This window comes from Hydra vulgaris, chromosome 02 (genome assembly GCF_038396675.1).
Source record: "Hydra vulgaris chromosome 02, alternate assembly HydraT2T_AEP".
NCBI lineage: Eukaryota > Metazoa > Cnidaria > Hydrozoa > Anthoathecata > Hydridae > Hydra > Hydra vulgaris.
This window is the reverse complement of record NC_088921.1, coordinates 8,619,926-8,637,500: the sequence shown is the minus strand read 5'-3', so window position 1 is coordinate 8,637,500 and position 17,575 is coordinate 8,619,926. Positions and strand designations below refer to the sequence as shown.

General features: G+C 28.8%; 1 protein-coding gene across 1 annotated transcript; it reads right to left on the bottom strand.

Annotated features, from left to right (window-relative positions):
• Window positions 1–16,040: 16,040 nt before the first annotated feature.
• Window positions 16,041–17,225, bottom strand: LOC136075798 (E3 SUMO-protein ligase ZBED1-like). The gene has a single exon (XM_065789235.1). It carries the CDS (start codon window positions 17,223–17,225, stop codon window positions 16,041–16,043), a length of 1,185 nt encoding a protein of 394 aa, XP_065645307.1.
• Between the last annotated feature and the right edge of the window lie 350 nt (window positions 17,226–17,575).

Below are 17,575 nucleotides of genomic sequence, written 5' to 3'. Positions count from 1 at the left end.
GTTATTTACGTCAAAAATAGCTTGCGGTTTAAAATGCGAAAAGACATGTGCATATCTGAATGCAACGGCGAATTTGTTTCGATTGAAATAGTTAATGATAAAACCAAAAAATATTTTAGTAACCTGTTGTTACAAACCGCCAAATGCGTCCACAGAAAATTTCTCAAATCATCTCCAGAATATTATTTAAAAAGTTTCTCTAGAAAAAAAAAAACTGTTTGTATTAGGTGACTTTAATATTAACGCCCTAAATTATGACAATGATATAGAAAGTCAAAACTTTTACAATGATTTATTTCGATATGGTGTGATCCCTTTAATAAACAAACCAACAAGAATAACAAGAAATTCAGCAACATTAATAGACAATATATTAACTAACTTTTTATTTGAAAACTCGTTAAAAAAAGGAATAATTAAAACACCAATTTCAGATCACATGCTAATTTTCATATCCGCTAATACGTCAAATAAACAAAAACAAAAACAAAATAAAGTCACATTTAATAAACGCCTCCTATCATTAAACAATCAATTAGCGTTTCAAAATGAACTAGGAAATACTGGTCTCCATTAGATTCACTCAATGATGCTAATTCCATGTTTAATAACTTCCATCACATTTTTTCAAACTTGTATGAAAAACACTTCCTTGAGACAGAAGTAAAAATTAAAGATAAAACCTTAAATTCGCCATGGTTTAGTAAAGGCTTAAAAAAAGCTTCAAAGCGAAAACATTGACTGTACGATAGATATCTAAAAAATAAGTGCGTAAAGACCAAGGCAGAATATAAAAACTATAGGACTTTATTTGAGAAAGTCAAACGAACTGCAAAATCAAACTATTATAAAAAGCAACTTGAAAAGTGTCAACTAAGTTCTAGGAAAACTTGGCAAGTACTAAATGAAATAATTGGAAAACCGAAAATCAATGAATCTTTTCCGAAAATCTTACATATTAAAAATAAAACTATTGACAATGAAAACAATATAGCAAATGAATTTAACAATTTTTTTGTGAATATAGGGCCTAAACTTGCGGCAAAAATTCCAAATGTAAATAAATCATTTAAGGAATACCTTCAGTGCAATAAAAATCAATTTAAAAATGAGATTTTAACCTTTAAAGAATACGAAACAGCTTTTAAAAGCTTGAAACGTAATAAGTCATCTGGAATTGATGGTATAAACAGCAACATTGTCATTGACTGTTTTAATGAGTTAAAAGTGCCTTTATTTAAAATTTGTAAATGTTCTCTGAATGAGGGTATCTTTCCTGATATACTTAAATCAGCAAAAGTTAAACCTATATATAAATCAGGCGATAAAATGGATTTTGGAAACTATAGACCAATATCTATACTTTCCATTTTTTCTAAGATTTTTGAGCGAATTATATTCAATAGGTTATATGCATTTTTTAAAAATAATGACTTATTCTATTCAAAACAGTTTGGATTCCAGAAAAGCACTTCAACTGAACATGCAATACTTCACTTAATTAATGAAATAAAAAACTCTTTTGCAAACGGAGAATTTACTTTAGGCGTGTTTATTGACCTCTCCAAGGCCTTTGACACAGTGGATCATAAAATAATGATAAAAAAGCTTATGATGTACGGCATAAGAGGCGTACCCTGCAGGTGGATAGCAGATTACCTGAGTAAACGTACACAGTCCATATATAACGGAAATAAAAAACTAACAAATTCGTCTTTAATTTCTTGTGGAATGCCCCAAGGATCTATTCTTGGGCCTCTACTTTTCCTAATATACGTGAATGATCTCTGGAGAGCGACAAATATATCAACAATAATGTTTGCTGACGACAGTAACTTTTTTATTTCAGGAAAAGATATACCTCAACTCTTTGTACAAATGAACAACGAGTTAGATAAAATTTCACTATGGTTCAATGCAAATAAACTTTCTATTAATTCAAGTAAATCAAAGTTCTCATTATTCTACCCTTTAAAAAAAAAAAAAAAAAATTCCTATTTCTTTTCCAAAACTAGTTATTGAAAACACAGATGTTAGTCGCGAAAGAGTCACAAAATTTCTTGGTGTTCTCATTGACGAAAATATTACCTGGAATAAACATCTCATTGACGAAAATATAACCTGGAATAAACCTGGAAGCAAAATATCAAAAAGTATTGGCGTTCTATATCAGTCACGGGATTTACTTAATAAGCATCATGTAAAACAAATCTGTTTCAGTTTTATACAAAGTTACTTGAATTACGCGAATATTGCGTGGTGTAGTACATCTAAAAGCAAGCTTGAAGCACTCTATCGAAAACAAAAACATGCCTTAAGAATAATAAATTTTAAAAATAAAAACATACATGCAAAACCACTGTTCGAAATGAACATCTTTACGTTATACGAGATAAACGTTTATAAAATTTTATGTCTCATGTACAAAAGTAAATTTCAACAATGCCCCTCAATTTTTAATGATCTTTATGAAATAAAACCTAACATTAAGTTACTTTACGCAAAACAGGCTTAATTGAACCATTGTGCAAAACTAAACAAGAACAATTTAAAATTACGTATCGTGCTCCGCATATCTGGAATAAAATCTTTGCAAAATATAGTAATTTACAAGATGTAAACAATATAAATTGCTTTCAAAAACTAATAAAAAAGAGTATTTAAAAGTATAAAAATCTTATTAATGATTTCTTTTAAACTGCTTTGTTTTGTTTTTGTTTCTTTGACTGTTTGTTTTATTTGTTCTTGTCTTTTTACATTGAATGTTTTTGGTGTTAACACTATTTACCTTAGGTAATTAAGTTTTGCTTTTAACAATATTATAGGAATTTAATATTGTAAAAACATAACTAGTACAACGGTTCTTGATGATAAGACTTAATGGTCTTCTGGAAGTTTCCCGCGTTTTTATATATATTTGTATAACTATTTCTAATTATTTTGTCTTTGATTTTTTTTTTATATTTATAACTGGATTATTTTTGAAAGAATAAGAGTATCTTGTATTATATTACGGAATTTAATTGTAACAAAAACGGAAAATTTAAAAAATAAATAAAAAAAATAAAGAGTGCAAGGAATTGGTTGTGTAGCCAAAACCATGACCACTAAGGGTATCAAGCACCTGAAAACCATATTTGATTACAGTGATTTAGTTTCGATTAGGCCAGCTGGTCGAAAATATGGATGCAGTCATTCGCATATCATTAAAACTCTTGCCAAGTACACTGACATTAAAAGATATACAAAACAGGGTACACCTCATCGACAAGAGAACCAGAATAAGCAAATCAAAACCGGCATTGATCGTCTTTATTGTGATTTTAAAGGAAAATTGGTCATCCTTGACGACGAGTCTTACTTTACGCTGTCGCACTCAACAATTAATGGAAACAGCACCTACTACTATAGCAACAGTGACAAGACTCCACCAAGTGTTAAATATCGCAAAAAGCGCAAGTTCGAACCCAAGGTACTTGTCTGGCTGGCCGCTTCTGATAAAGGTATTTCAAAGCCATTTTTGGTCCCCAGCGGCCTTGCAGTCAATAAAGTCATCTATGAAATTAATTGTATAAAGAGAAGATTAGTGCTGTTCATCAACGCTCGTCATGCCGATGGCAATTATATATTTTGGCCGGATCTGGCGTCATCGCATTATGCCAAAACCGTGACCAACTGCTATGAAACTCATAACATCAATTTTATCAAAAAAGTTGACAATCCGCCTTTTGGGCTGTTTTGAAAGGCAAAGTGTATCAGAGTAACTGGCGAGCAAAAGACGTGAAGCAACAACAAACCAGAATAAAGCTTTGCCTGATAAAAATTGATCTTAACCTTGTATTTTCACCTTTTGGGTCAACTCGTGTTAGAGTTGGCCGAATCCAAAGAAACAGACTGGTTGAAGACAAAGTTAATTAAAATAAATAAATAACTAAAAGTTCTTTTTAATGATTAAGCAATCTTTTTAATCATTACGCAAAAACTTTTGACGTGAACGGACGTGCTTTTATAAACTAAATTAAAAATGGCTAAATTTACCGTTTCTTAAATTAAAGACCTGTTAGATATTCATGAGAATACTTTATTAAAAATATTTAACGAGAAGTTTGATAAGATGAAAATTAAGCTATTAAATCTTCAAGAAGAAAATACAAAACTAAAAAAAGAAACTAATGAACTAAGGAAATCGGCGGAGTTTCTTAGCGAGAAATATGAAGCAATTGTTCAAGAACTTTCTGAAATGAAAAAAAAGCCGAACTTAACATCAAACCAAAATGATATTACAAACGTTGTTGTCAAAGACAAACTAGCTGAGTTGGAAGACAGGAGCAGAAGAAATAACCTAAGGTTTACGGGAATTGAAGAAGATGAAAACGAAACGTGGGAATTGAGTGAGGAAAAGATTCAAAATGTTTTAAAGACAAAACTTGGATTTAAAAGTAATGTTGAAATTGAACGGGCGCACAGGACAGGGAAAAAAAGTAGCGATGGAAAATAGTACAACAGAACCATAATAGTTAAATTTTTAAACTACAAAGACAAAAAAACTGCGTTGGATAACTATGTTCAGTTAAAATTGTGGAACGATCGATTTTACGTAAACGAAGACTACAGCGAAAGAACTTTAGAATTGCGAAAACAGTTATTTAAGGGGGAAACCCCCACTAAATTTACCCAAATTTTATAAAAAATATTTTTATTTATTTATGCATTTTAATGTATGCAGAATTCAAAATTATTTGTTTATTTACTGATTTTAATCATTAAATCCTTCAAGTTTAGCATTTTTTTAAGGTACCTTAAAATTTATACTATAGCAACGCCCATAGCAACGGTGTAGCACCTTATTAAAAATCCTAATAACTCATGTGTATTTTTAAATAGCTGCAGTAAAATGCTTGGTTTGGCTTCTTTACTTATCCAGCGAGCGAAAAAAGTCTGGTTTATCAAGTCAGATTACAGTTTTCTGTTATTCTGAAGCTTTTAAAGTTGTCAATTTTCTTAATTTTTTAAAAAAATGGGTAAAGCGTGTAGAATAAAATCAAGAACAATAATTACAAAAAGGAGGAGAGGTTTCTTAGGAAAGAAATTTAACAGTCTTTACAAAGAAAATATTGAAATGGAGTTAAATGATAATCCTTCTGTAACAATTTTGATTGATTCAAATAATACAACTGTCAATAATAACTCTGTAAATAATGAATCTGGATTAAATTTATTTTCTACATCTGTATCTGCGAAGAAGGTAACGCCAATTAAATGCTCTAGAGCTTTTACAAGAATAAAAATATCTGGATATAGGATTATAGATTGCTCTATATTATCTGATATATTTAGTGCTTTAGCATGCCCTCAATGTGGCGAGTGTTATCCTTGTCATTGTCCGATAAATGCAAGACAAAAAAGGACTTGCCTCAAAGTTACTTATCAAGTGCTTTAACTGCAAATATAAAAATGAGTTTTATACTTCAAAACAACGTAACAGAGGATATGATATTAATTGTAGAACAGTATACGCAATGCGTGCACTTGGACAGGGACATTCTGGTATAAAAATATTCACCACTTTAATTAATATGCCACAACCAATGACTCAAAATAACTCTGATAAGTTAGCTGTGAAAATAGGTGCTGTCACACAAAAAGTTGCTGAAGATACCATGTTTGATGCAGTAGCAGAATTGCGTAAACATGTTGCTAATGATAAAGTTTTTGATATTGGTGTGTCGTGTGATGGTACTTGGCAGAGAAGAGGCTTTTCATCATTAAACAGTGTTTTTTCTGCATTATCAATGGACACTGGAAAGGTTTTGGATGTCGAACCAATGTGCAGGTTCTAAAAAGGTTGCTTTTTAAAGAAAGATCTTTTAAAAACAAACCCTACAGTCTATGCCCAATGGAGGAACTCTCACATTTGTGAAAACAATTACAAAGGATCTGCAAGCGGTATGGAGACCACTGGTGCAAAACGTGTGTTTTTAATATCTATTGATAAGTACAAACTGCGATATGTGAATTTTTTAGGAGACGGGGACAGTAAAAGTTTTATTAATGTCAAAGATGCTTACCCTGGCATTCAAGCTAATAAGTTAGAATGTGTGGGACACTATCAAAAACGTGTTGGTACACGACTACGAAATTTAAAGAAAAGAGAAAAAGGTCTCGGTGGGCGTGGTTGTCGTACAGATGCAGTAATCGATCCTCTGCAAAATTTCTTTGGCGTTGCTATTAGGCAAAATGCTGGAAACTTAGCAGGTATGAAGGCAAGCGTATTGGCTGCATTATTTCATGTTGCATCTTCCAAAACAAATAACTTGCACTTTCCTCACTGTCCTACCGACATCAATAGTTGGTGCAAGTTCAACTTTGATAAAGCAAATAAAACCAACACTTACAAACCGGGTCCAGGTCTTCCAATGAACATAATTTTGAAAATTAGACCTATTTTTGAGGATCTTAGCAAAGATTCAGAACTAAAAAAATGTTTACATGGGAAAACTCAAAACGCAAATGAATCGTTCAGCAGTATGATTTGGGACCGATTACCGAAGACCAGATATGTGTCACTCGATAATTTGAAATTTGGTGTATACGATGCGGTAACAAATTTTAATATTGGTATGAAAGCTTCAGTGTTAATTTTTGAACAACTAAATATGTTACCAGGTGCTTTCATGGTTAAAGGTTCCAATAAAATAAACAATAAAAGAATAAAACAATCTAATTATAGAATGAATGAAAAGAATAAGTCGCTCTAAAAATAATAAGTTAAAAGAATAAGTCGCTCAAAAAATATTGACATTTTTAAATTTAATGATTTTATACTTAACAAAGAGTCCGATCCGGATCAAAGTTATTTTAGTGAAACAGATGCTTTACAAAGCAACTGCAGCTATTTTTATACTTTTGAAATAAAAGAATTTCTTGAGCGTGATAAATTTAATGCAATTCATATAAATATAAGAAGTTTAAGAAAAAGTTTTGAAAATCTTTGCAATAGTTTTGAGGAAAATCTAACTATTTTTAGTGTAATTTGCCTAACTGAAACCTGGTGTAGTTCTGCTGACTCAAATTTAGATAATAATTTTAAAATACCGGGCTATAATTTAATTTCATTAGGGCGGAAAACAAATAAACGCGGCGGTGGTTTAATTATTTATGTAAAAGAAAACCTACGGTATTTTGTTAAGCATGACATGAGTATTTCTGACGTCTACATAGAGGTTTTAACGATTGAAATATTAAGCAATAAAACTAAAAAAATTGTAATTAGCTGTTGTTATCGCCCACCTACTGGCGAAATTAAAACATTTAGTTCATTTTTACATGACGATATTGTAAATAAAATCAACCACGAAAAGAAATTACTTTACATATTAGGTAATCTAAATTTAAATTGCTTTGAGTATCACGTCAAAAAAGACATTAATGGGTTTTATAATGGCCTATTTGAAAATGGAGCAGTTCCTCTAATAAACAAACCAACAAGAATTACTCAAACAACAACTTCCTTAATTGATAACATTATAACCAATGATATTTTTAATAATTCGCTTAAAAAAGGCATTATTAAAAGTGACGTATCTGATCATTTCCCTATTTTCTTTTCAATAGGTATTTATGCGAAAATTTTATATAATGAAAAAAAATCATTTAAAAAACGACTTTTTCATAATAAAAACCTAGAATCTTTTAAATATCAACTTTCTTTAGTTATATGGGACATTATTAACTTTTCTGAAGACATTAATTTAATATACAAATCTTTTTTTAAAATTTTTTATGAAATTTATGACATCAATTTTCCCAAAGTAGAAATAAATTACAAACATAAAAAAATTAAATCGCCATGGATTACTAAAGGTATTCTAAAATCATCTAAAATTAAACAAAAACTTTATATTAAATATTTAAAATTAAAAACAACTGAGAGTAAGACCAATTATAAAAATTACGTAAGACTATTTGAACGCCTAAGGAAAAATTCAAAATTAATATATTACACTAATTTACTTGAAAAATACAAATTAAACTCTAAACGCACTTGGCAACTAATAAACGAAATTACGGGTAACACTAAAAAAACATCGCAATCTTTGCCCTCAGTAATTAAAGTAGATGATAATTTTATTCTTGATCAAAAAACAATTGCTTCCGAATTTAATAAATATTTTGTATCTGTAGGACAAAACCTAGCCGAAATAATTCCAAACCCTAAAAAATCATTTAAGGCAACATATGACCCTCTAAACTCGTATCTAAATTTTTTTGATTTGTCTTTTGAAGAGTTTGAAAGTGCTTATAAATTGTTAAAGTCAAATAAAGGCAGTTGGTCCTGATGATGTCAATGGGAACGTTATTATAAACTGTTTTGACGTTTTAAAAGACATACTTTTCCAAATTTTTAAATGCTCTATTAATCAGGGAGTTTTTCCTGATGATTTAAAAATAGCAAAAATTATTCCTATATTTAAAGAAGGAGAAAAAACTAATGTTAAACACTATCGTCCAATTTCTATCCTCTCTGTTTTTTCTAAAATTTTAGAAAAAATTTTGTACAACAGAATATACAATCACCTTTTATCAAACAAATTATTATATAACATGCAATATTAACATGCAATATGGATTTAAAAAAAATAATTCAACAGAGCATGCAATTATTCAGCTTACAAGAAGTATATCAGACTCATTTAATAATTCTAAATTCACATTGGGAGTATTTATTGATTTAGCGAAAGCGTTTGATACCATTAATCATAAAATTCTTGCTAAAAAATTAAAATGTTGTGGTATAACAGGAAATGTTTTAAAATTGTTAAAAAGTTATTTAACTAATCGCAAACAATTTGTTTACGCCGATGAAACATTATCATCAAATTTGTTAAATATTGCATGTGGAGTTCCTCAAGTATCCATATTAGGACCTCTTCTTTTCCTTATTTATATTAATGATTTATACAAAGCCTCGGATTTAATAACAATTATGTTTGCTGATGACACCAATTTATTCATGTCACACAAAAGCATTCCTACTTTATTTAGTTGCTTGAACATCGAGTTAATCAAAATATCTGACTGGTTTAAGACTAACAAATTATCTCTTAACATTGATAAAACTAAATGGGTTCTTTTCCATCCTCTTATCAAAAAACATAAACTGCCAATTAACATGCCTCATCTTGTTATTGACAATATACAAATTAAACAAGTAACAGTAACCAACTTTCTAGGTGTTTGTATAGATGAAAATCTTACATGGAAAAGTCACATTAAAAACTTATCAAGTAAAATTTCAAAAAGTATAGGAATATTGTACAAAGCAAGAAATGTTTTAAATAAACGTACTTTAGTACAATTATATCACTCATTTATTCATTGTCATATAAACTATGCAAACATTGCTTGGGGTAGTGCAAAGAAAATTAAACTTAAACCTCTTTATTGTCAGCAAAAGCATGTAGCACGTCTCATATATTTTAAAGACCGTTATACTCATGCCAAGCCTCTATTATTTGAAATGAAAGTTTTTAATATATATGAGCTTAATATTTTTAATATTCTTTGTTTTATGTTTAAATGTAAAACGAATTCATCCCCTATTTCTTTCCATAATTTGTATTCATCGAAAGATAAAAATAAATACATTTTGCGTAATGATAATTTTATAAAGCAGCCCATTTTTCAAACAAATCTTTTTAAATTTTGTATTGATTATCGCGGACCATTCTTATGGAATAAAATAGTTTTAAAAAATTTTACTAAGGATTTTATTCATCAAAGTAACTGCTTTTCTTTTAAACGAAAGCTTAAAGAACTCATTTTTACAATTGAAGATGTAACAATATACTTTTGATATTTATTTATTTTTTTTTTTTTAGTGATCTTCCTTTTTACCCCCTATTTAACTATTGATTTATAAAAATTATATATGCATCATTAACAATTGTAATATATAATAATGTATCTTGTATTTGTAACGGGATATTTTAAGTTTCTTACTTCGTTAACTTATTTCTTATCTTGTAAATATTTTATAAATTTTAACACGATCATTTCTTAGCGGTACTCGACGACAAGACCGTATGGTCTTCCACGAGTTCCCGCGTTCTTTTATATTTAATAACGATTATTATATATATATATATATATATATATATATATATATATATATATATATATATATATATATATATATATATATATATATATATATATGTTTTTATTATTATATATTTGTATTTTAAATATTGTAACGAAATGCCTATTTATAATGTAATAAAAAGAACAAAAAAAAAAAAAAAAAATATTTATAACGTATATATATAAAATAAAAAGTATATATATACTCATGTAAAACATATATATATATATATATATATATATATATATATATATATATATATATATATATATATATATATATATATATATATATATATATATATATATATATATATATATATATTAGTGTTGTGACCAAAACTAAAAATTGTAACTAACTTAACTAAAAAAACCGTAACTAAAATTACCCAACTAACTTTTTAGTCTAACTAAATTTAGTGGACTAACTTTTTAGTCGAACAAAATTTAGTCAACTAACTTTTTAGCGTAAATAAATTTAGTCGACTAACTTTTTAGCGTAACTAAATTTAGTCGACTAACTTTTTAGCGTAACTAAATTTAGTCGACTGACTTTTTAGTCTAACTAAAATTAGTTGACTAACTTTTTAGTCTAACTGAATTTAGTCGAGTAACTTTATAGCGTAACTAAAATTAGTCGACTAACTTTTTAGCGAAAATAAATTTAGTCGACTAACTTTTTAGTCTAACTAAATTTAGTTGACTAACATTTTAGCGTAACTAAAATTGGTCGATTAAAACAAGCTTCAGTACTAAAAACTGAATAACCTATGAAGCCATAAAATTTTCACACACGATGGCACATTATTGTGGCGGTTGAATGTCCCAAATATGAATCATAGGGGCACGTCAAATCAAATTCGTAACGTATTAAATCAACTTTGATTATTAGAATTTTGTCCCAGCTCTGAGACAACTACCAATGCGGTTGTTGCAACTGTTTATAAACACCCAATGGGCACGGAATCTAAAAAAGGCACCCTTTGAACGTTTAATTAACATTCTGCAGTTTAATTTAACGTCTAATTCGGGGTTGGGAAAGCCAGCTTGTTGGGGGTATTTTTGTTCTCACGCTCCAATCACCGCAATTTTTTTGAGAAACATTTTCATTTGACTTAACAACATTCTTGAGTTATGAGTTCGCACGATGCCTAAAAGTGTCATATCTGAAACATCAAAAAAATCCTGCCCACGCCGCTGGTAAAGCAATATAAGAAAAATAAAATTTTCGCAAGAATCACAAGCGAAAAGAAACTTGCTAATCGATTCATTTCGAAAGAAGATTTTTGAAACCTACCGAAAGGACTCAGTTAAAAAATAATATCAGTTTTTTACTTCATAAAAATTTGCATGCGCGATAATTGACACTTATGAGTAATGAGCATTTAATTACTTAGTTCATTGAACGGATTTTTTGGAACATTTCAATCTTGTTTTTATGACAAATTTCAAGTTTTCTTCCGTAAGTGACCGTTCTTCAATTGGATTTATCGAAAATTTTCCTTTCGAAATAAATTTTTTGATCATTATTTGAAAAAACAAACTAGTAAAAATTTAATATGTTGCTATACTGAAGATAAAGTTTCATTACAAACAGTTTGATATATACAGATATTTTATTTTCACATTTCTTGCAGTTAGGCGAATGAACTTCCTTTATAGATTTCGAAACGTAGTTATTAAAAGCGCTCATTTCTCAAGTGCTACTTCCGAAAGTGAAACTTTTTGACGTTTTGGAAGAGCATTATTTGAAATAGCAACTTGCGAAAGTTGCTATTTCAAATAATGCTAATTTTCAGAAACATTATTTGCGAAAGTTACTTTGACAAATTTTAATGCTTCTATATATTCGTTACGAATAAAAATAAATACTAATTGTATATACCCTTTTGAAAGATTATTTTACAGAAATCTTTGAAACCTTTCGGTTAACAACCCTATTTCAAAGGCTTAAAATAGCAACATAGGAAAAATTATTCCAGATAAGTAACATTCCTAAAATTGGATTTTATTATATATTGCCTATAACTTTTCATTTTCATATTAGTGATATATAGTATTGGAGCCAGCGAGAAGGGAAGGTGGTGTTGGGGGTATGACACTCACTATCTATTACCATGGAACTATAAGAGATGGACGTGCAACCTATTGTTTTACATCAAAGAGGCCGCAGAAATCAGCGAGCCATGCGAGTTTCCGAGAAACTCTAAATTTTCACCCGTAAACAAAAAAATCTATTAAAATGGCTGCCCTTAGTTTTTAAAAAGAAACTCTGATCACGTGGTATTAGTTTAAATTTTATAGCATTTATTTAATAAGACTGTTCAGGATAAGTAACTACTTCACGTGTTGACAAATTACTAAACAAATTACACAAAGGAAAAGGAAACCAGTTGTCGGCACGAACAGATTTTCATCAATTTTCCAAGGTAAACATTTGTAAATTTGGGAACTTATTTCGTGTAAACAAAGTTCCATCAATAATAAATAGATCTGTAAAGATAATTTTAAAATGACTAAAAAAAGTAAAGCGAAAAGTAAAAATGCTTAAATAAAATTTTTAGTCAAGGTCTGGTTTCATGCAACTCCTTGGTCCTTCATTCACCAGCCTTAGTTTTTTGTATTTTTTGAGTATTATTTCCGATATGTCGCCATTTTTTGCCTCGACTACTCTATAAGCTCCATAATATATATTCCACTGAGCATTGTTTTTTAGTAGGTGTATTTTCTAATGGGCTTTCTCATAACTCGTTTGATAATGCAAAACCTTTTTTATTCAAGTTTATAATCATCTTGCAAAATGTAGCCAGATATTTCATGTTTTCGTATTTCATATTTCATATACTATTTCATTTGTCATAAAAGGCACATAATAACATATTTGTTTTTGTCAAATAAAGATTAGCTTATATATAGCTGGTAAATCATGCTATGTTAATATTAAATACTTAGTTATTCATGCGGTTTGCCATAAATTGGCTTGCTAAATTCTTTAAAACTGTGACAAATTATTTTTTTCTTTATTGTATTTAAATTCATTTTATGTATGAGTTATTTATCCTTAACTGTATATATTTCTGTTGTTAAACATAAAAATAAAAAATTCTATAATATTCATAAACAATAAGCCTACAGCAATATAGTAGATGGTGTAGTTCCCTGGACATGAAACCAATATTCTCTAAGTAGCTACAAAACTAGTTGATATTTTGTATTATTTGTTATATCTCTTGTTATACATGTACTAAAGTAGTTAATTAAATGATCTCAATTTCTATATTATTATCAGTTTTATTTCTTAAAATATAAGGAATATCTAGCTATATAAAATTAAACTTAAAATCTGATTCTATTGTAGCCATTCTTGACGATTTTTTTATTATTCAAATAAACATATGTAACTTATATCATTGTATAGAGCTTAACTTGACTTAAAAAATGAGGGGTCATTCGGCCTTTGAAGTTAAGCGGATCTAAAGTTATTGAATTTTTTGTAGTGCAATAATTGATGATTTTTTGACGAAAGGTATAGGGCTTGAGTATGGAAAATTTGCATTGTTATGGCAAAATCAAAACAAAAAACGTCATAAAATATGCGAAGGAAGATAGTTTTATATATATACATAATTTCTATATACAAATCCTTAGAACCTATTCTTCAAGAAAACATAAATAAATACTTGTTATAAAAAGAGGAAAGAGTAAACTTGCAATTTCCACCTGGACACTTTTAAAAAACACTTTTTTTTTTCTATAAAAATAAACCTTGAAGTTTTGAAACGCTTAGAACTAAAAATTTATGTATAAAAGTTAAAAAGTGTCCACATTTGATTAGATTCGTCATCCCTTTTTTAATATATATGGAAAGTTTTATAAAAATTGGATGTGTTTTGGTACTAAGGAATCCTAACCTCTAAAAGCTTTGTTTTAAAAAAACGTTCCCGCTTCGAGCTTTTTTCTTAAAAGTGGTCTTAAGATACTTTCTATATATGACTGGAAAGAGGTTGAGTAACACTAATTGATGCAAAAAACCTTAAGGTGTTTGCTTAAGCATACAAAAAGATATAAGAGAGTAAAGTTCATGAAAGTTACGTGTTTTTTTTCAAACGTCAAATGTTTTTCGTTGAGCCGTGGAATTGCTATCTATTGCTGTTATCTTGAATAACTAAAAGGAAGTTGATGTAACTGGTTAGACGAGACCAAAAGTTTTCGACAAATTCGACAGACTTTATAATCTAATTTCTATTGATTAAAACAAAAGATTTTTAACAATGCGCAATGAGCATGGTTCGCAAAAAAAAAAAAAAAAAGGTTGCACGTCCATCTCTTATAGGCCATGCTATTACCGATATTTAGTTTGATCATTCGGCAAATTAAGATGTTATTATAATTATTAGCAAATCTCAGCAATCGATATATATATTCTTATACTCAGCAAGTATAATTTTTAATCGGCAATTATTCTTACGGCAGTTTTCAACTTACCACCTCCCCCCCCCCCCATTCCCCCCCTGTATACTAGCGAATATACTTAGTCTCTAAATATTTAATTTCATATAAGCGATAAGAAGTACCAATTTATTAACGCTAACTTCCATCATTTTTCTCAACAAGCTTGACATTTAATACGAAAGCTTATATATGCAACGTTATCATTACATTCATAATTAAAACTTTATCATTTTCTCATTTTTTCAACGTACGGACAAATAAGCACGGAATTGCGCTTAAATTGGTTGGCGTATTTAGGTTATGTTTGTTACAATTTAGGTACATTTAAGCTTCGGCAATTTATTTATTCTAAAATGCATACCAAATGTTAAACGTATTAATAGAGTTTTTAAAATGCAAAACATTTAATAGCATTTACCGAGAGGCTCATCGTCCGCATTTAAAAATGCAACCTCCGCAATTAAATCGTGTAAAACTGTAAAATAAGATAAACATTCTGTTAAATGGCAGCGGTCGCTTTATCAAACCAGAAAATTTCTTATCACTTTTTAATTACTTAAAAAATGCAGAATATCTATTATTTTAAAGTACATTTTCACTTTTTGTTAAAAAAAAATTAAGTTACGATATATTTTTCCCAAAATAATGTTTTTTTTTTGGTATCAAAAATTTAATTTTTAATCGTATATAAACTCATTTAATTATATTAAATATGGCTGTATACTAGGCAGCAGCAATTTTTGGCTTTAAATTGCTTCAAGCTGGAGTAGATAGTTTGTTACAAAATAAGAGTTTTAGCGTGAAAAGTAAGATCTAAAGTTAACTAGAAGCAATCTTATTTAAAAAGTAAGTTTGAAATATCAACTTAAATGAACCGCATTTTTTGCCATTTTTTGTAGAATTATAAAGAAAAGGTAAAGTTAATGAAATCATTCATTATGAAATATAAACTTGGGTAGGTCATAATTAATACATGAAAATGTAAAATACATTTGTAAAAATGTAAAAAATGTAAAAATGTAAAAATGTAAAAAATGAAAAAATGTAAAAAAACTTAAATTTAAATAACATAGAATCGGGAAGACTTGCTACGTTCATATTTTGCACTTAGTTTTATAGTCTAATTAAGCAATTGGTTTTTCTAAAAAAAAAATTGAAAATCGGATAATGATACTTTGCAAAAAATTGCGATGATTGTAGCCTGGAAACATAAAAGCCCTCAAGTTTCTGGGGTCCTCCCCCCCCCCCCCATCCCGCCCCAAAAATGAGAGCAACAACTTTATAAAATCATTTTTAAACATGTTGCAACCTTGTTTGATTGTTTTTAAAACAAAACAGTTCAAGTTCTAAATTTAAGAGTTTTTATTTAAGAACAATAAAATAAATTCAAAAATAATTATTACAACAAAATATTTCCGTATTACATTGATTAAATTGCACCAATTTTAAACCAAATTAAAAAATTCCAAATTTTCGTACAAAAACATCAACATTTGAAAACATTCAGCCGTCATCCTATTTCGCTTAGCATACAAATTGTTTAATGCATCAGAAAAAAGGCGCTCACTTGGTGCACTGGTAGCAGGTGTATATAAAATCATCGTTGAAATGCAATACAATATTGGAAAAACATATTGATTTTGATGCCAAAACTCTAAAACATTTTGTTCGTGCACTGACAAACTTATATATTCACTGCTTTCTTTTTTTAAATCTAAGGTTACATTTTTGTCACTATCACTTCCGGAATCATCTTCTTCATCCTCAAATGACAACTTAAATTTTTTTGATTCCTTTGTCACCTTTTTAATTGGAATTATTTCACCAACTCTTTTTGCGAGATAAAAATCTGACAAAAATTCTTTCACAATTTTTAAATATTTCTTTTTTTCGTACTTTTCAAAGAATTGAAAACTTTTATAATTTGGATCCAAAAAAGTGGCACACAATAAAAAGGAATTATTCTCTAATTCATATGAATCTTTGTAAGTTTGTAAAGATTCTAACAAATGTGATTTCAATATTACAATTAAAGGAGGAGTTTCACTTTTATTCTTACTCAGCTGCTTCTCAAGGTACTTTATACTTGGAATAATTAAAGAACACGTTGCATACCTATCGCCAGATAGTAAAACACTTACTTGATTAAAGCTTAATAAAGCATTTACCGTTTCTTTTAAGTTAACCATTTCATCTTCATCGAGTAAATATTTTCTCATATCTTTGTATTGTTGTTTCGAATTAAAGATATCTTTTACGTAGGAGTGAAGCTTAAGCATTCGCTCTCCCATGAGAAACGTAGAGTGCCAACGAGTTTTCACATCTTGAACCAAATGAAGTATGTGATTTTTTTCGACACCTTGTCGTGTTTGACTTTCCTCTAATAAATCATTAAGTTGAGAAGAATGATTGAAAAATGTAACAATTTTCCTGCACTTAGTTAATGTTCTTGCAATGAAAAAGAATTTAGACGAACTATCTTTTTCACCTTCTTCAACTAAATCTATGACATTTTTAACAACTAATTGCAAAACATGTCCCATGCATCTTATTGGTTGAATGTTTAAACAAACTTTTAAAGAATTTAGACAGTTGCGTACGTTACTAGCGTTGTCTGATACTATACTCATTATTTTATCATCTACTTTAAACTTTTCTACGATTTTTAGCAAAGCCTCTTTTAAATTATCATCATGGCGGCCATTAAGGTATGCAAAGCCCAAACAAAAACTGATAAAATTTGTTTTGCAGATATATAACTATAGTTTTGACAGGACGTCCATCCGTCAGTAGTAATAGATAAAACTTTAATTGATAATAATTTTGATTTCAAAAGTTCAACTTTTTCTCGATATAAATCAGTTAAAAGAGATCTTAACTTTTTTCGGCAAGGCACTTTATACTTTGGATTTAAACACAAAACAAATTCTTTAAATGCACTACTTTCTACCAACATAAATGGAAGACAACAGGCAATAAT

Bases quoted from the DNA above. Each gene is read 5' to 3' on its own strand.
- LOC136075798 (XM_065789235.1), bottom strand. From the start codon at position 17,225: ATGAGTATAGTATCAGACAACGCTAGTAACGTACGCAACTGTCTAAAT.